At 36.6% G+C, this 20772-nt stretch overlaps 1 protein-coding gene and 1 long non-coding RNA gene across 3 annotated transcripts; one reads left to right on the top strand and one right to left on the bottom strand.

The window, feature by feature from the left end:
- Positions 1-607: 607 nt before the first annotated feature.
- Positions 608-2962, top strand: LOC137134605 (chondroitin proteoglycan-2-like). Of its 2 annotated transcripts, none has more exons than XR_010915447.1 (3): positions 608-632; positions 738-1552; positions 1696-2962. XR_010915447.1 is itself a non-coding variant. In XM_067519546.1 (3 exons), the coding sequence occupies exons 1-3, from the start codon at positions 1006-1008 to the stop codon at positions 2106-2108; spliced, it is 465 nt and encodes a 154-aa protein (XP_067375647.1). In that variant the 5' UTR covers positions 741-1005; the 3' UTR covers positions 2109-2962. The 2 variants fall into 2 exon arrangements, 1 of the variants encoding a protein (XP_067375647.1); XM_067519546.1 differs by lacking the exon at positions 608-632 and having other exon boundaries at positions 741-1030; positions 1526-1552.
- A 6607-nt stretch (positions 2963-9569) lies between these two features.
- On the bottom strand, positions 9570-13477 carry LOC137134648 (uncharacterized). Its single transcript, XR_010915451.1, has 3 exons — positions 13453-13477; positions 9904-9930; positions 9570-9754 (listed from the first exon to the last, which is right to left on the bottom strand). It is a non-coding gene; the product is annotated as an uncharacterized lncRNA (long non-coding RNA).
- Positions 13478-20772: the final 7295 nt, after the last annotated feature.

The following is a 20772-nucleotide window of genomic DNA, read 5'->3' as shown; positions in this document are numbered from 1 at the left end:
CATTCAGGTTTGGTTATCAGAAGACTGAATCATGCCACCTTCCACCTAACGAACCTTTTCAGGCCAGGGTGGAACAAAGACGTTATCTGGAAGATATAGTTGGGTTCTCTGGCCACTTTATTCAGACTTATGAAACTGTTTGGATAAGTAGCAAAACATTTCTAACCAAGAAGAAACGAAGTCTAGTTGACATAATTGATCTCCTCCTCTGTGCACCATAATCTGTTTTGGTCCACATTGTCTCTGCATTGTAAATTTAAGCCACATGCTTAAGCAACTTTTCTACTTCAGCTGAGTGTAAAAGCTTTTTTATGCTATTTCAGTTTTATTTTCTCCAGGTTTTTACGATGATACTGTTCACTAAAAATATACATAAAAATAGGTGAATATCAAATCATTTAATAACAATAAGAGTGAAAAAGCCACAAACATCAGAAAAATTGATTTCAAGGTCAATAACACTGAAATGACTTCCCTGTTCGCATTCATGTGTAATTGCGTAGGACATTCCAGAATTACCCCCACCCAGTGCTACACCCTTTCAGCTGCACCAATATAAACACCAGACATTCTGTCAGTCATCCATCAGTTGCAACTGAGAGACAACATTTGCTTCTTTCACCTTTGTCTGTGTAAGTATCTGATTTTTTTCATTTCACCCTCACAGACATTATACTTGTTTTGCTGTACACTGCTGTACCTACTCTAACTGTCAAACCCTTTTTACCATCTTTTAGGTCTGGTTGAACCAACAGGTACTGGACTGGTTTTTGTCTTTATTTCAATAATTTTATTGTTATTTATTTATTTATTCTGTCGTATCTGATTTAATGAGAATGATTAGTGTGATGTTTAATGTGGTGTAATATGTTATAGAACCATGTGGTGAACTTTTTTAGACTTAAAGCAGATTTGTTGCTTGGCACCATCAATGAATTGTTAAACATCAATCTGCCTTTTGATTGTTCATATGTTTTCTTTCCATTTTCCCCACATAGTAAAAACATGTGCAGGCTAATTCTGACTGCAGGTAAGACACACTGCTCGAGTACATGTTTTCTAAAAGTGTTTGGTTCATGTAAACCCACAAAACTGTTCTCATCACAGGTATCTCTAGTGGTCTCAGTTGTACATAATTAGTCTTTCATATCTGAGATTCCTGTCCCCATCCTAACACAGTAAAGATAAATAGATTTTTGTTTTCTATTAACCTGGACAAGCTGATTTGATTTTAAAAAAGGAAGCAGCTGATTGCCCTAAAAATTTAAAGTGAAGGATAATGGAGAAACTGAGATGTTTCAGTAAAACTGACGAGATTTTTAAGGAATTTTTGGACAATGAACCTGTTAAACCGAGGAACAAATTCCAGTCTAACAGTGCAAATTAGACATTGTTTCTGCACAGATTCATTACTGTGCCTGAATTTATCTGATGTTATTATGTTTAACTCCAAAATTGCTTACATTTATCTATTGTTGTAGTTTGTTTTCAATGTAATACTGACCAAGTCTGTCTGACTTTGAAGGTCTCTGTTTGATCATCGCTGTCTTGGGTAAGTTTCTAACACACATGTCATAATCATAATTAACATTGAACTATAAATAATGTCTTACAGTCAGCAATGATTGGAATAGAGAATCTGAGTAAATTCAAAAGCAAATTACAGTGACTGAAAACTCGTGTTTTATCTTTCAGCTTCGGCTGTGCCCATTGATCAGTTCTGTAATGGAAAGGCAGATGGGGACTACACCAACCCAAAGAACCAGTATACTTTTTACACCTGTTCCAATGGGCTGACCTACCTCAGAGACTGCCCAGCAGGTTTGATCTTCAGACAATGCCTCGACCGCTGTGACGGGCCCACAACCCCATGTTTCACAACACCCAAAACAACTACCAAAACCACAACTCCTGGTCCCGTTGATGAGTTCTGCAAAGGAAAGTGTGATGGGGACTACACCAACCCAAAGAACCCCTATACTTTTTACACCTGTTCCAATGGGCTGACCTACCTCAGAGACTGCCCAGCAGGTTTGATCTTCATAGAAAGCCTCGACCGCTGTGACTGGCCCACAGCTGCAACAGCTAACGGAAACAGTTGCCACTAGCACAAGTAAAAATAGCTGACCTGGTGAGGGTCCCTGTAAGGAATCTTACTTCGACTATGACACATAGTACAACTGTGATCCATACTACCATGATGACCACTATCATTAAGACAACTCCATAATGTCCACTTCAACAACTAAAAAAGTATTCTTACTACCACAACCATGCCTCCTATCACCACCAAAATACTAAGTTAAAAAAACAAAATCACGACTCATGTTAACAAAAACAAAGCCACTTTCAAAATCTGGAATTCTGTGTTGTGTAAAGCGCAATGGAGTTTACAGCAATCCTCAAAAATCCTTTTTAATCTCATTACAATGAGATAACCTACATCCAATAACAATTTCTGTGATCTTAATGGGCATGTTTTAATCTTATGTTTAAAAATTGCTTAGTAATTGACCTTAATGCATAGTCTAGATAGCAAAAGTAAATTAAATAGAGAAAGCATATCCTTTTAGTTTGCTATTTTACACCTACATTTGAAAATTTACAATTTACACATCAGAACAAACATATTCAGATGGATTTCCATAAGCTCTTCTTTATCACTGTATCAATATACAACACCAGTATGTTATACTGTGTTTACACAATTGATGTATTTTTGGACTCTGGTAATTGTAGCTGTATCTGAATCATTTGGGCTTATATGATTTCAGACATTAATTACTTTGACATACTTTACTTGATCTTCACTTTGTGTTGTTGCAAATATTGCATATAATTGGTACTAGACCTACTACTCTATTGGTTTTTTCTAATTACTGGATTTTTCTTACATAATGATGCAGACATTATTGTATATTTCAATTAAAATGTAAAAAATAAATAAATTCCAAAGCACAAACTGTATGTTTATCATTTATCTGCAACAATATAAATTATAAATAAACCATCAAAAAGTTTAAAGTACCTTTTACAAAAAAAATTCCACAAATAGCAGTTTTTCTAGATATTCAAGTGTAGATGCTTTTAAACTTTTCATTAATGCCCGTCCATGTTTAAAACACAAATCTGTACACTATAGTCTCCAGAGACATGCTGCAACTGTATCCAATCAGGACAAAAGATGCAGTTGACAGCACAAGTACACTAACCTCACTGCTACTAAACTGGCTGTATTTTTGGATAAAACAACAGAGAAAGCAGTGAGCACAGACACTGTGAGTAGAAAGCTCTGGTCAGCTGGCTCGATGGGCAGAATTGCTCACAACAGCTTAATTGGGTTTTATGAAACCTAACTGACCAAAACTCCTATTTTATTTTCTCCAATCTGCAGTGTTGTTCTTAATAAGATCTCATGCACTAGAATAGAAGAGTAAGAGAGCTTTTTTCTATAAACTGAAACTGTTTTGGAGATGTGTTCTGCAGAACAAAATAACGTAAATCCAGGCCTGAGTTTACAGTTTTCTTTGTGAATGTAACAAAGTGAAACAGCAGTTAGTAGTTTAGCAGAGAAGATGCTCCAAATAAGTGTAGAAGCACAATCACCTCTTAACTTGGTTTCATCCATAACACTAACCAAGGCTTTCTTCTAAGGTATTTCTCGCAACTGTCCATTTGTGACTATGTACTCATGTGAGTAGCAGGAGTTGGATTTCTAAGATAACAGAATAACAAACAACTTTTTTAAAGTTGAATTAATAAATAAAAAAGTAACATATGTTGTTTTATATGTCAGCTGATATATATCTTTTAGATCTGGTTGAACCAACAGGTACTGTATTGTCATTATTTCAATTAGTCATTTTTTATTTATTTATTCTGTCGTATCTTATGTAATGAGAATGATTAGTGCGATGTTTATTGTGAAGTAATATGTTATAGAACCATGTTGTGACCTTTGTCAGACTTAAAGCAGATTTGTTGCTTGGCACCATCAATAAATTGATAAACATCAATCTGCCTTTTGATTTTTCATATGTTTTTCTTTCCATTTTCCCCACATAGTAAAAACATGTGCTGGCTAATTCTGACTGCAGGTAAAACACACTGATCGAGTACATGCTTTCTAAAAGGGGTTGGTTCATGCAAACCCACAAAAGTGATCTCATCACAGGTATCTCTAGTGTTCTCAGTTGTACATAATAAGGCTTTCATATCTGAGATTTCTGTCCCCATCCTTAAGATTTGTTGATATTATTGATATACTGCATAGATACCCTCGCTGTAGACGGATTCTCAATAATGCTGGCTTAATGCTTATAATTTTATTTTTTTCACTATTTTTGGGATGGTCTCGTAAAAACCTAAAGACAGAGTAATGTTGTACACTTCCCTTGTTTCGGTGTTGTAGATATTTATAACCGCATCCCTATGTGAAAAATTGTTCCAGGCCCTAGGACACTGTATTCATCTGTTAAGCCCTTCAATGCAGATCAATTATTTAATTTACAATTATTAAAGCGTTAAATTCTACAGGCCATCCTAACCACTTTACCAATACAGAATTTTTACATCCTACTTTCTTTCTATCCAAATTTCAAAGATCTTGTGTAACCTGGTGTAACTCTTTTTAGAGGAAGCAGAGGTAAAGAGGTACTTTAAGCAGGTTGGAACGGGTGGAGAAAAGTGTCAGGTGTGTTATGTGATAAATGAGTATCAGCGAGAATGAAAGGAAAGGTTTTCAAGACAGTGGTGAGACGAGCGATGTTGTTCGGCTTAGAGACAGTGGCACTGAAGAAAAGACAGGAGGCAGAGCTGGAGGTAGCAGAGCTTAAGATGTTGAGGTTCTCTTTGGGAGGGACGAGGATGGACAGGATCAGGAATGAGGACTACAGAGGGACAGCACATTTTAGATATATTGGAGATAAAGTCAGAGAGGCCAGATTGAGGTGGTTTGGACATGTTCAGAGGAGAAACTGTGAAAATATCGGTAGAAGGATGCTGAGGTTGGAGCTGCCAGGCAGGAGGTCTAGAGGAAGACTAAAGAGGAGATTTATGGATGTAGAGGGAGAGGACATGAAGTTAGTTGGTGTGAGAAAAGAAGATGTAGAAGTCAGAGTTAGATGGAAGCAGATGATTCTAGTTGGTAAAGTTCTATTAAACCGCTCTGCAACAGATGCCTTGGTCTCATTTATATTTGAAAAATAACAAATATTAAAAGACTTTAAGATGCTTTGGAAACATTTAACATATAATTCTGTATCAGAATCTGTCATCACAGATTGAGGAACGCGCCCCTCGCTGAGTATGTTGCAAAATGCTTATGTTACAGAGACCCCCGATTAATCTTTAAGACACCTCACCCATGCATACTTGGAGAAAACAATAATATATGTCAACATGTAGCTCATGTTATAATTTTCCTCAGAATAGTGAGCCATGTCCACCAAATCTGCTTGAAAATGTTTCTGTCGCACTAACCAAAATCCGGTTTTTAGGGAAATGTTTGGCTTCCTTGGCGTGAAGAGGGTTTACATCCTGTTTCGGTAAATACTTTTTAACATAGATTAGATTCTTGCTGCCTTGTACCTAATTTGTAAGTCGCTTTGGATAAAAACATCTGCTAATTGACTAAATGTAAATGTAAATGTAAATGCAAAAACACACAGACACACTGTATACTTTACAATAAAACACGTGTATGATAACCATTACATTTTTAGTAGTCTAGTTTAGTATTTTGTTTCATGATTCATGGCAGAGACAGACACTGGACACATCAAATCTGGGAGACTAGGCTGGCTGAGGTCGGTACACGCCGATGTACAAAAAAGCCTCTAGTCTTTTACACTTAGCTTAACATCCCCCGCATTAATATTATTACTATTATAGACAAACCCCTGCACTCCCTGCAGTTTTAGCTTTAACTCCAAAAGCGACGTACTTTTTTCGTGCAACACCTGCTGAAAGGGGCAGAGAGAGGAAGACAGAGGAAGAAAGACAGCTACGGGAGAAAACACACAGAGTTAGTGTTATACAGTGGAGACAACTGAGGGGCGAGAGGAGAGGAGAGAGGGACAAGAGGAGGAAATTACCTCAGTGCATGAGAGGGTGGGTGCCCCAGGAGTCTAAGCCTAAAGCAGCATGAAGCATATTATAGAGTAGACTTTTTATTCTGGTCATTTTTAAGCAAGTCCTCCACTTCGTGTTGTATTAGCATACAATACCTTTTGATGGATCCTTTGGTATTTTGTTTTTCTGTTGTTCATTTTGTGTTGTATTGTTGATTCTGGGCAGAATCCTGGTGAAGTGGTTAGTGTTGCTGCCTCATAGCTAGAGTGTTAATAGTTTTCTGTTGGTGTAGGTCTCCAAGTGTTGGCCCCACCTCTTGCCCAATGACAACTGGGAAAAGCTCCAGGCACCATGGCCCTGAACAAAATCATGGGTTAAGATAATGAAGGGGTAATTATTGTTTTTTCTCCAGTTTATGTTCACCCAACACAAGTCTACTTTAGCGGTAATTAATATACTAGGTTTAGCAAATGTTCTCATTGGCATCTAGTGCTTATCACTGTAAATTTACCCGACTCTCAGTTTTAACATAGTTAATTTCCTCTGCCAGCCCCTTGGTCACTGTAGCTCTCGTCACTCTCCTCCCCTTACTGGGTACTCACCCCTTGCCCTCATCTAATAGTATGTAAATTAAATTTTAGTCATGTCCTTCAGTCTTTATGTTTTATAGTTTGGCCTGGATTGTGCCTGGACCTTTAATATAAAGATGTATTTAAACTACAATTCTTTAAACACATTCACTGCACTCTGTGTTTGTGTGTGTGTGTGTGAGACTTTGGAAAGCAATTGGCTGCACCAAGGAAGCTTAAGGTGATTTACATAAAAGGAAGTGAATCTTTAAGTAAGCGCCAATTTTACTTTTATATTTTTAATTAATTTACATTAGTTTGTAGACATCTGTTTTTACTTCAACATGAAAGTTTTTTTTTTAAGGTTTGTCAAAAAAGCCAAATTAAATTGACCATAATTCAGTGTTTTTTAAAAAAGGAAAGAGCATTAAAACCATGGATATTCTGTCCCCCACTAACCCACGGCTCACTCTCATACAAATGCTCGTCCTCTCTTCAAAGTTCTGAGAGTCTCCACATATTAAGAAATTCAATAAAATATGCTTGAAGTTTGATATTTCATCTGCTGATATAGTAATAGGGCCAAGCACTTTGATGTACATGGTTTTGATTTTAAGGAAGTATCACTATGTCTCTACAGAGGGTGTAGCCTGAGCCGTCTGTCAAGGAGAGTAAAATACTTGGCAGATTCCCAGATTAAATAGTGGTTGTTTGCCAACAGCAGCTGCCAAGATAAATAGAATTTCAAGATATGAAACTTGACCTACTTTTTCATAAGTAGGTTCCATTGCTTAACCCAGAAACTGCTACAGGATCCTTATAAACAGAGATAACAATAACAAATCTACATGTTTCAGTAATTAGGTTATGATATGGAAAATCAGAAAAATAAACTTTGCTAAAGAAAAAAATGCTACAAGATAACATCAATAAACAGCACCAGTCAGACCTGTAAAAGAAAAACGAGGAAAACCACGATAATGTGTTGTAGTCCATAAATCTTAAATTAGACATTTAGCCCCAGTTATATGTACAGTGAAGCTTTTTAAAGCTTTTTGGTGTTAACAGAGTGTTGAGTGTCCAGAGTGTTACTTGCAACTTTTAAAAATTTTTATAATTTTTGAAATTGATTTTTTAATGTAACATTGACCATTTCTGTGACTTTAAAGGTCTTTGTTTGATCATCGGCAGCTTGGGTAAGTTTATAACCATCTAACTAGCAGATACATATTGTTTTCAGTGACTTGAATAGTGAAACTGACTGAAATCTTAAGCCGTTGAATATGTAAGCAGGATCAGCACTAAACAAAAGTAATTTATACAGTCATGTGATCACATCTGAGGTTAAAATCCCTCTCATCCAAACACACTGAGGCTATTTAAAATATCATCAAATCTATCACCAAGAAACAAGTGCACTCAGTTCTGGGAATGTGATCTTGTTGCAGGACCTTCATTCTTAACTACTCTCTAACTCTTTCAAACTAAGCCACATTGAGCTCCATTATGCATGACAAAGTACTGCAGTCACTTGACATGGTTGTGTGGACACCAGAAGTCAAACAGGCTTTTAAGGGTTCAAAAAAAGCATTGCAAACTACAGCCAACTACTTGGGAACTGGGTCGTCCATCCAGATCATTTACACAAAGCGTTGACGAAAGAAATGGTGTCTTGACATTTATTTTAGTTACAGGACCGTGGTGGAAGTCAGACCTGTTGCTTACTATTCAGCAAAGTCAGATCCTGTAGCTGCTCAAATTCTCAGATGCTCATTTGCTGCAGCAGCTGCTGAGAAAACTGTGATGCCATCAAGACACATAGTTGGTTATGCTGATTTAACCCATGCAGTTTAATCCATTCTCTTAGAACAACAACAACAAAAAAGTAATCTTTCAGTTCTTGAAAGTATTGTTCGTAAACTCAACTGTGTCTTTTTCTACACAGCAAATTTGGCACATTGATGAAAAGGATCCATTGCAGAATTGCATTAGTCCTAGCAGGATATATTTATTACAATAGGGGGTAAAAAATAATTACAAAATGAACTATGTTGTGTATGGACAGGTATTTCTCTTTATAACTGGAGTGGCAGTTTGACCCAGAAAACTGCAGAATGACTCACCTCTTCCTCCCTCAGTGATCAAATCTCTTCCTCATACTTCAGATACATATACAATAAAAAAAAAAAAAAAAAAAAAATTTCAATCATGATCCTTTAAACTTTCAGGTTTAACTGAGCTATTAACAAGTACAGTACTATCTTTTGACTGTGTATCTGCAAACACGTGCTGGACAATTCTCATGTTCAGAGTCTGACTGATGAAACCCTCATTAATCGTTTGACATCAGGTCCACTACAGCCAGACGTTGTAGGTTGCCAAGTAGATTTACAAATGTAGTACACTAAAGATATAAAAAAATATAAAAATATTGTATTTTTACTTAAAGGAATTTAAGCACAATCATTTTATTATTAATTTTTTTTATTGTTCAAATTAGTATGCATAAGTGCCGATTTAAGAGAAGCTTAGAATATATGTATGTACACAAAAAATACAAAAGCTCCATCATTATATAAGTGAAACCGAGTTCTCAAACCCAAAAAGGCATCAACTGTACATACACAGTACAAGTTCTTTGTGTTACGTATCAATACAATAATGAAAGAGAAGTTACAGAAATCTGTCGTCCAAATGTGTAGATGGTGCTATATAAATACATACAACAGCTTTTAACAATATTGTCCTTTTTTAAGCATGGTTGTGCTAGTAGGAATTACCATTGTAGTGGATGTAGTAGCAGAATTTGGGCCTATAAAAATTAAAAGTTGCTAAATCAAAGATATTTAGTGGTGGTCACACACTTTTTGGGTTATGGGATTTGTGGTAGTGGAAGGTGTGGTTGAGGTGCTTATTTTGGGTTGCAACCTATGGGAGCTGGGGTTGTGGGCAGTCACAGATTTTGAGGCTTTCTCTGAAGATCAAACCTGCTGGACAGTCTCTGAGGTAGGTCAGCCCATTGGAACAGGTAATATAAGAATTGGGGTTGTCTGGGTTGGCGTAATTTCCACTTCCCTTTCCTTTACAGAACTCAGTTATGGATCCAGCAGAAGCTGCAAAATAGAAAAGCAGTTTTTATTTGCTGTTATTTGCTTTTGAATGTGATCAGATTCTTGAACCCAATCATTGCTGACTTTACAACACTATTTATTTGCTAGTAAGGACATTTATTAGTATTAAATAACACTTGTTAGGAACTTACCCGAGATAGCGATGATCAAACAGAGACCTTCAAAGTGACAGACATGGTGAGTATTACATTGAAAACAAATTACATGAAAACAGATAATTTAGTGAAACATGTTTTATATTTAACAACAGCAGAATGTCTTTATAGAAACAGTTTTTCATAATCCACAGACTTCACTGTGATGTGGAGATTTTCCAGAGAAATAGGGACACTTTCTGTCTCCAAACACCGATTAAAGACATTGCACTTTCATTAGTTTTTTTGTAATGTGTTTTAACACATTCAACACACTCTTTGAGTTTCTTTCTACCTAAACATTAGAGAGAATATCTTTGATAATATAATAATAATAATTATTATTATTATTATTTTATGATTATTGTTTATAATTATTTATTATAATTACTATTATAAAGACTGTGTTACTGTGTTTACTGACATGTTTGAGTTGAACAAATTTAAATACAAAACATTAGCCAGCTTCTGATCGGCTGAGTCTCCAATTTTCTTGGTATAACTAGGGCCCATTTCAAGACAAAGAAACTAATATCTTATTCCTGTCAGCAACTTGTTTCTGCAGTAAATGATAAACCTTGCAGACTACAATCTACAGACCTCCTGGTCCTGTGCGTGTGCTTTTAGATGAGTTGGACTTTATTTTACATTTAGATTATTTTAACATTCACATTGATGATGCTTCCTGAAACTCAACATTACAATTAATATCTATGACCGAGTCCCGTAACTTCGCACAGCATGTCTCTGGTCCCACACACAAAGGGCCATACATTGGACTTAGTTTTCAATTTGGGCCTTGTGTGCAATTGCATGGCCCACCCAGCTTGGGTGTGTGGATTAAATATCTGAGTTGTATTTTCTTTCTTGTATTTGTCCTTTTACATGAAGTCTCCACCAACTAGGGTGATCACTCAATGACGTTTTATAAATCAAGCTGCTGTTGATAAGTTTTGTTCTTTATTTGATCCCAGTCCTTTTAATGAGTGTACTGACGCTGAGTGTTTAGTTCAGTCATTGAATAATCATTCTGTATCTGTTTTAAATGTGGCACCACTTAAAAATGTTCTTATTTCTCCTCAAAAACATTGTCCTTGGCTAAATAAAAAAAAAAACCTAAAGCATCTTTAGGTTTAGGAGAAGATGTCGTAAAGTGTGTTTGTGGAAAACCTATAAACTTGAAGTAAACATATTACACCTTAAGGAGCTGATCCCATCTCTAAACATCATGATTAAACAGGCCAGATCAGATTATTTCACCAATCATATATCTGCAAATAAGAAAAATCCTAAAGTGCTGTTTGATACCATTAAAGATATTGTCTCAGCTCCACAAGTGTCTGTGTACTAATCAGCTGACTGTAACACATTTAAAAATGTCTTTGTCTATAAAGTGCATGATATTAGAGACTGTGTTTGTCCTTCCACACACTTATAATAGAGGTTCTCCTCTCCACACTTTGTCCTGTTTCAGTCATTAAGGTTTTATTAAAAAAGACGAAACCTTCTTCTAGCCCTTGTTGACATTGTTCCAACCACTTTACTGTTAGATGCTACTGATTTACTTGGTCCTTGTCCGGTAAATATGATACATTTGTCTCTTGCATTGATAATTCAGTGTTTTAAACATGTGTCTTATCACTTATATGCTGATTATATTCAGTTATATTGTTCTTTCAGAGTGTCTGAGTTTCACTTGTTGTCTAGCTTGTTGGAAGGTTTGTCTAGTATTAAGGAGTCGTTGGGCAATAAGTATCTTCAAATAAATCCAACAAAGACAGAAACCTTTATTGTTGCCCCAGATAAGAAAATTCCACAGATCAGGCAACACCTTGGTTCTCTGGGCTCCTCTGTTCAGTAAAGCTTCAGGTACCTCAGTGTTGTATTTGATCAATATATCTCCCTATATCAACATTCAGGGCAGATGCTCAAAAACAGTTTTTATCATCTGCAGAATATCTCTAAAGTGAAGAAAATTTTGTCGAATGTAAGTTTAGAGATGATGATACATGCTTTAACTTATCTTATTTGGACAATTGTAATTCAGTCTTCAATTGTCTTTTCAAAAGTGTTATAAATGGCCTTCAGATTGTTCAGAACTCAGCAGCAAGACTTTTAACTGGAACCAGTAGAAGATCCCACATCAGTGCTCACTTAAAAAGCTCTCCATAGCAACGTTCCTGAGGACATGTCTGACATGTTGACCCCTTATGGCTCCTCTAGAGCACTGAGGTCATCAGGTCAAGATCTGCTCCTGGTCCCTAAAACCCATTTTGAAACTCTGGGGGATCTTTCTTTTCAGTCTGGGCCTCCCACAGACCCAGAGAATGCCCTGCCCCTGTCTCTGCATGTGGCTGATTCTGCTGATCCTTTTTAAAAGCAACTGAAGACACTCTTCTTCAGATGAGCTTTTAGCTGACTGGGCTCTTATGGTTGCATCTTTGTTGTAGTTGTGTTTTAATTTTATATTTGAAGTTGTATTGTCTTTATTATTGTCTCTTTTTTACATTTTTCTAAAGCACTTTGCGATTTTATCTGTGAAAGGTGCTATATAATTACATTTTACTTACTTACTTATTTACTGAAAAATATTAACTGCTAATATTATGTTCTATAAGCTCATGTTAATATTGCTCTAATTCTCTTGGTTTCATGATACTAGACAAACACAATCTTTATGTTCATTTTTATAAAACCAGTCCTTCAGATACCGTGAGGAAGAGGTATATAATACCAAAGTTAATATTGCCAAAAGCTTATTATCTTTATAAAGATTTAGTAAATAGCTGTGAATGCTTTTGATTTATGATATGTAGTTGGTTAATATTTATATCAATAATATTTTTTCTTGTTTTTTTTCTCTTTCTCTATGAAAGGTTTGTACTTTAATAATAAACTGTAGATTTGGGGTTTTATTGTTTATTCTGTAATAAATGTTTGTGTTTTATTTGATTGAATTTTGTTTATAGGTTTTTGAAAGGTCCAGATTGGTCCTGTGTTTTTGGTCTTTTTTCCACTTTTACGCTGTTGTTTATGTGCAAATTAATAAACTAAACTTTTTTTCCCCGTCATATTACATTTGTCATATCACCTTCAAATATAGTTGATATAGTTATGATGTTACATTAATTCTACTTCAAGTGGTACTTTTAATGTGTTGCATGATGTGTTAACAGATTTTGAGTTTCTGCAAACTAAATACTAAAATAACTTTAAGTTTAATACAATAACATTTTTGGTATAGTGAATGTAAAATATCTAGCTTAAATATTTTTTTAAATGTAACTAGTCGGAATTTATGTCCATTTAACTTAAACATGTTAGTTTCTCCATTATCCTTACTTAAACTTTTTCAGGGTAATCAACATCCACAAGTTATTAAGTAAAGTCAACTTGTCCAGGTTAGCTATGAACAAAATTCAAGTTATCTTCTTTGTATCGAGGTGGGGACAAAAAACCATAGAAGAAAGTAGAAATGAGAACACTATAGATACTTGTAATTACAGCTTTAGTGGTTTTGATAATATACATGTACTTGTGCCTTACCTGGAGTCAGAATTAGCCTGCACATACTTACAATTACTTTGACTACTATGTGAAGAAAGGGAAAATTATTAGAAAAGAAATAATTTTAAACGGAGAGCACTCAAAAATGAAACCAGTTTAACCAGTTTGACTGTTCTTTGCAAGAAAGTCACTTTAAATCTGACAAGGATCACAACATGCTTCTATAACACATGATCATCACAACTTTCACCATCACAATGATCAATATCTTGACATCAGATACAACACAATTCTAGACAAAAGGACACATATCTTTACAGCCCTAAAATGTATTAACGTGTGTTTGACAGGTGGAATAGGTACACCAGTATACATCAAAACACATAAAATATCTGTGAAAATGAGAAGCAAATAAAATCAGATACTTATATGGATAAAGGTGAAAGAAGCAGATGCTGTCTCTCTACTGCAACTGATGGATGACTGGTGGGGTTAATTCAGGAATGTCCAAAGGAAATACACGTAGATGGAAACATTTCAGGATCTTTTTGCTTTCAGTTTTCTCTGAGAAATGACAGACCTGTTTCCATCCACCTCTTTTTTAGGGACATTTGTAGTTAATATCATGAGGTGGAAAAGGGCCTTAAGTGTGTGAATTAAATTTCCACCGAATAAACATTTATGGACAGATTTGTGTAGATAGATAAGGAGTTATGAGGAGAATGTAATGCTCCTCAAATTTAAACTTGAAACAAAAATGTCATATTCCCAACATCTATTCTTCTGTTATCCTAATCATTTCACTTGTTAAGGATGGCAGGGTCCTGTCATTTGATGAACTCCAGAATTTATGTTGGACAGGTCCCCAGTGGCCCAAGTTCAATGTGGATCAGGAGGTAGAGCGGTTATCCCCGGATCTCCCTGTCACATATCGAAAAGTCATGAAAAAGACACTGCAGCCTGTCGTGGCAAAATCTGTAAGGCAAGTTAGGAGGCAAAAAGGCAACTTACAAGTGAATGATAACGGTGAATTTAATCAGCAAAATAGAGAAACATGCAGAGCAGAACAGAACTACACTCTAGAGTGGGCCAAACTGATTGACCAAGATGTGCAGGTTGTTCAGCCTTTTATACATACAACTCAACAGCTGGGTTCACACAAAGAACAAAGGGATGAGTCAATGCAAATAAACCTTCATACAATGTGGTCAGGAGTCTTAATTAACAAGTTCATGTTACTTTGTCCTTTTGTCTTCATTGTCTTTTAAGTCCTTGAGATTGATGATTTGTGCTGGTTCCCGTGGGCTCCCTTCTGGGAAGCAAATGTTCAGGTGTAGGTAGTTTTATAGTTGATATCTACCTAACACACTTCTTTGTGTGGCCAGAGACATGATGTGTTGCTGGGGGGCAAAAGGTGAGGAAGCACTGGTGTAAGCAGATTTGATAGTGGGTCCGTGAGAAGTGTGACAACAGTGAAACAGTGTTACCTAGATTTTAAAATTTCCTTCACACAGCCCAACTTAGTTGCTCCTGTTGTGTGCAGGCCAGCTGCATAGGAGTTTCCCCGTGTGTGTGTGATTGTGTGTGTGAATCGGTGTATGACTGTACTGCACTGTAAAGTTTTCTGGGTACCAATAGGTAGAACAGCGCTGTATAAGTGCAGCTTATTTACCTTATCTGTCACAGGGAGGCATACAGGAGAAGACGGGCTGACACCAGGGGAGAGAGCTGAGGAGAAGGAGAGCTGGAAAGTGGAGCAGAACACGGTGGCTCGAGATTCTGTAATGGGGAGAAACAGCGGTAAAAAAACAAGGTATATTTAAAGGGATTTAGTTCAAATGCTAGATTTCACTGCTACTGTGTTGTTATTGAGACGATCTGGTGATTTGTTGAGTGAAGGAGACCAGTATACAAGCTGTTGGTGGATGACTGAGCGCAAGTGTGATCTCTGCTGCAGCTCCAGGTACGCCCATACACACAAACACATGAAGGGGAACAAAGAGGGAAAGGAGGAAGACAGAGTTGGAAGAGAGGGTGCTGTGACAACTGATCTAGTTCCAACATGTTTTCTACACATTTTTCACTTTGATGTTTTACTGGGACTTATTCAAATATTTCATTCTTTAGCACTTTCTTCTTTTTTAATGTGACACTGGCTGGAATAATGACCAACACCAGTTCTCCTCTTCTTGTACGAACAACTAGACAGTTTCAATGAGAATGTATATCATAATATATATGTTGGCAAATTAAATAAACAACAAGAACAAAACAGGTTCAATGGTATGAGCACAGATCCATCAGGGATCGGTTAAGGCCCTGTCACAGACCAGCCAACAGTTTTTGATGGCTGCATGGATATGTCATCACTGTGGGGCAGTCTTAACAAAAGAACAAATAATGTTGGAATGTTAGCATGTGCTTTTGCAGATCTACATGATTAACAGGGATAAAATTATGTATGTAGATAGTACAATGCATGTCAGTGATATTTGTGGTTTTCATGCATATCTACTGTAATTGTCATTAAGTTCTAGAGAAGGGCAGGTGCTTCCATACTGTCTCATTTCTTTCTCACTCACCGACTTTCACCTATAATTGTGCTGTAGGTTCAGCACGTGTGTAGTTTACCAGGAAAAACCAGATGAAAGGTGCAGCAAAGGATGACATGAGGAAAAACCTCTGAGTGTTAATTAAGGTCTTCAAGCTCACTGGGTGTGAATTAGGACATATCTTTTGCAGGGGGAAAAATTAGAGCAGTTCATACTTCCTCATTCCTCACTTGGTCATTCATTTATGATTAAGTGTCTATGAAAAATATTAACCCCCTTTGGAGGTTTCCTTCTCATTTTTACTACAATTTAAAGATAATCAGTCATTCAGGTCACGGTTATACCAGAAAATGACTTGTATCAAACTGAGAGCAAATCTCTAAAAAACTAATCAAATTAAAAACATAACTAAATATAAGCAGTTGCAGAAAGATTCCCCCGATTTAAATCATAGCTATTGCAAAAGAATTGTTTTCCCAAGTCACACAGGAAACTCGTTTGGGGCGATTGTGGCGCACGAAGGTAGAGCGGTTATCCACCAATCTCACAGTTGTTGGTTCAATCCCCGGCCACATTTTGACGTGTCATTGAGCAAGACACTGAACCCCAACTTAGTTGCTCCCAGTGAGTGTTGGCCAGGTGCATAGCAGATCCCCCACTAGTCTGTGTGTGATTGTGAGTGCGAATGGTTGAATAAGAAGCAGTGTAAAGCTCTGAGTGCCAATAGGTAGAAAAGCGCAATATAAGTGAAGTTCATTTACACACAGAAAGTGCAGTGAATGTGTTTAACGGATTGTAGTGTAAATACATCTTTATCTGAAAGGACCAGTCACAGGTGAATTAGTATCCTGGCCAAACTATCAAAAGGTATTGAAAAGCAAAAGTCAGGGGACGAATACTCGGAAATGTACAAGTCATTAAATGTCTTTTGGAGTAGAGGTAAATGAATCCAAAAAATAGAATATGGCACCTATATAAATATGCATGAAGCAGCTGTCTTCAAAAACTGAGTAAACATGCAAAAAGGAAACTAGTGCGGGAGGCCAACGAGATGTCTGCGAGGTACAAACTTATTATATGCACACTGAGGAAGGGCTACCAACTGGGTCTTTGAGACTTTGACTGAATGATTATGACTTTGCATTAAACTAAGACTAATCGCATGCTTCACCTGGTGCATACAAACAGTATTGTAATAGGCTTCTACATCATTTGCAGTACCAGCAGAGACCTGTCAGGGATTTGTCATGGCCCAGTCACAGATAGTGTGGATTTTGTGGATGTTTACTGTAATTTTATTCTATAGTTTTTTGGAAGGGCTAGTTCTGGCTGCAATCTCGTTCATTTCTTTCTCACTCACTGTCATTAAACTAAGGAAAAAAGTCCTTAAAGTATTCATGTAAATTCCTTATTCCTCACTAGGTCATACATTGCTGACTTCCTATAGAAACTAAAGTTATTGTTTATTTAATTTGAATTTCAAGCAGCAAACTGATGGGAGGAGGAAAAGCAGGTGTTCCAGGGACAGTTGCAGGGGTCCAGTCAAAAGAAGGTAGGTGAAACGTACACTTACATAAATTGCAACGAAGACAAGCTTACACACACATACAGTGATCGCTCGCTAACTGCAATAAAGACATGCTTGCGCATACATACACTTATAATGAAAACTGCTTGACAAAGCTCACACATGCTGAAATAGATAAAGAATTTGTTGAACACATTTGTTTGTGTTCAATAACTGGAAGCTTATTATAAATCTCTTGTGGAAACATACGTATAGTATGCTGAAGGAAAGGGTAAATTTCCTGAATGTACTTTGAAAGTAAATGGTCAAGAGGTGACATTTGTGGTCGATTATGTGGTAAGTATGTGTATAGTGTAGGTGTTTCTAGAAAACCACAAAATATTTTTACTCAGCCATTGTCTTGTGCTAATTCTTAAGATCGATCTTTTAAATGCATTTATTTTGTCAAAATTGTGCCCAGTCAATTTATTAGGACATGATTTCATGATTAAACTTGGGATTAGTTTGATGTCGACATCAGAAGGAATAAGTGTGTAGTAATTGAAATTTACAAACACACCATGGTGAAATACAGGAAGCTGCAGCAGTCTGTCTTGTCTGTAGAGTTAGTGTCACGTGGACGTTCTCTGGTTTCCCCAATATGTACAGATTTCATGTCAGAAAGTGATTTACATTGTACAGTGCATGTTTCACATGGCCCTGATGTTCCATGTGAGAAAAGATAGGATTTAGTATTTGTCTGATCACAGATGTGCACTGTCTGTTTCTCTGAATGAGGAACAGAACTGTTTCTATTATGTATCAAATTCTGCTCCTCATGTTTTTAATTAGCAAAATCAGAATAAGACAAATCGGAAAAGTTAAGCTATTTTATCAAAAAGTGTTCTTCTTGCATGATTGGAAGTATTTTGTGGTTAAATCAACTGGGATATTTTCAGTGTCAGCCTGTGCTTACAGACAGTCTTTCATTTCTGTACTGCATTCTGCACGCACAGTGTCTCTTGAGTTTAGAAGTGTGCCTGAATCCTTGTGGGGCACAACACATAGTGATAGAGGTACAAGCAGAAAGAAGATGATTAGGATTGGATGAGCCAGTGACTTTTTTTGCTTTCATTCTGATTTAAGGGAAAAAAACAAATGGGAAATTTTCTGCACCTTATATAGCGTTTTTCTACATATTGGCACTCAAAGTGCTTTACACTGCTTCTTATTCACACACACTCATACACTGATGAGGGAGCTATGCAGCTGGCCAACACTCACTGGGAGCAACTAAATTGGGGTTCAGTATCTTGCTCAAGGACACTTCGATATGTAGCCGGGAATTGAACCAACAACTGTGAGATTGGTGGAAAACCGCTCTACCTTCCTGTGCTACAGTCGCCTCGACAAACATCAAACAACATTTGAAAAAAAGACAAGAAGAAAGAAAAACATTTGCTTCGTGTGTGTTTTCATAGACTGTATGATAAATATGTTGAAGCAAAAGGAGTTCAGATATTGTAAAGTAATTGTTGATAAGTGCAAATTATAATAGTCATTCAAAAGTCTTAGGCAGAATGTCAACCATGTTATATCATCAAAAGATTATTTAAATTAAAAATTACTCACAAAACAAAAAGAACAATGGAATAACACCAGTTTTTGAATTGTTAAGACAAGCAGAAGTAATTGTGTCTTTAAATTTAAGTGAAAATTTAAGTGATATTTACCAACCCACAGAATTTGTACAGAATTGGCAAGCAATAAATATATCGATCCATCTAAGAGCTCTGGTCAAATATACGACCAAATTCTACTGCTTTCTTGGTTGCTGATTTGGAGAATGTATTTCTCTCATTCCTTATTTACGCGAATAGAGATTATTTGTTCGATAATGATAATAATAACATAATGATGAATTAGATTAGATTATATTTAACTTGTAATTACACATGTACAACTACAATGCAACGAAATGCAGTTTAGATCTAACCAGGAGTGCAATAGCAGCAAAAGCAGGATATCCAGTTATTGCATACATAAATAAGTTAGTACTGTACAGTATTTTGTAGATGGATATGTATGAAAATGGATATATACAATGATATAGAAGGCTGTGGTGAGCTATAAACAGAAGTAAGAATATAACAATTAATAAGGCTATGGCGGGCAGTAGTGCAATTGATATAGTGCAAATACATTATGAACAGAGGCTTTAAAGTGATAGTAGTGCAGTGTAAGTTATTGCATGTTTTGTAAGGTGCAGTAGTGACTGTAAATGAACAGTTTGCAGTGTGTATGAGCCACCCAAGGGGGTTAGTTTAGTTACTTGTTTTATGTAATGTTTGCTGTGTGTGTGATGTAATTGTTTATATAATGTGTCTATGTACTGATGATGTCTTTAGTGACATCATATGGCTTTGATAGTTTGCCTTTGATGATTGCCTTTGTAGATTACCTTTAAGGTTGTTGACCAGTGGTCAAGGAAACAATGCAATGCTAAGGGTTTGTTAAGGAGAGATTTAGTTTTAGCTCAGCTACTGAAGGGTGTAAACGTGACACAGTAACTGGAGCATAGGAACTCTGACTACAAGAAAGGTGTGGACTGCAACAAGGTGGAAGAAAAGGGTTCTGTGTGTAGCTGTAGAGGCACACGGTTTCTTACCGAGTTTTACGAGTCCTGCAAGTCCCGTGAGTTCAGACATACTTTGGGAAACTTGTTTGATGTAACAGCTAGTGAGCGTGCTTGTGAGATCACCGTGCTTAAAGTTGTATGTACAATTGATCTGTCATTGGCTAAGTTGAGAAGCAAGTACAATAAATGTTCAATGTTTGTCTAACAACAATCTCTGGAGTGAAGTATAATCTGAAGAGTCAGGAGCGTTAGATTCGAGTAAGATCACCTCTACATTAGTAAGAAACCATCTCTACACTAAGCACTATTAAGAGACTGATGGAAAGACGGGTTGCTTCAGATGTTGATCCGGACAGCGTGATGGACCAACAGGCAAGGCCAAGCAGCGAAGCCGCTGAGGAGGCCTCACAGGTGGTACATGAAGATGCTTTGCGGAGTCTGAAGAACAAAAGAAAGGCTAAGTTAGAGCAGCTGCTGAGACAAAGGAGCAAGATCCACCAGTTCATGGATGAAGATTGCTATTCGGTAGTGGAGGACAGGATGCTACCAGCGTTCTACCAGCTGCTTAAAGAGTTATGTGATATAAATGACTCACTCAAGGAAACTTACCAAGAGCGTAAGCTTGAAGATGACATGGAGATCGATCAAGATTGGTTCGATAC

Source organism: Channa argus, chromosome 10, assembly GCF_033026475.1.
Source record: "Channa argus isolate prfri chromosome 10, Channa argus male v1.0, whole genome shotgun sequence".
Lineage (NCBI taxonomy): Eukaryota > Metazoa > Chordata > Actinopteri > Anabantiformes > Channidae > Channa > Channa argus.
Note: the sequence above shows the minus strand (reverse complement) of the source record. Positions and strands in the feature narration are given on the sequence as shown.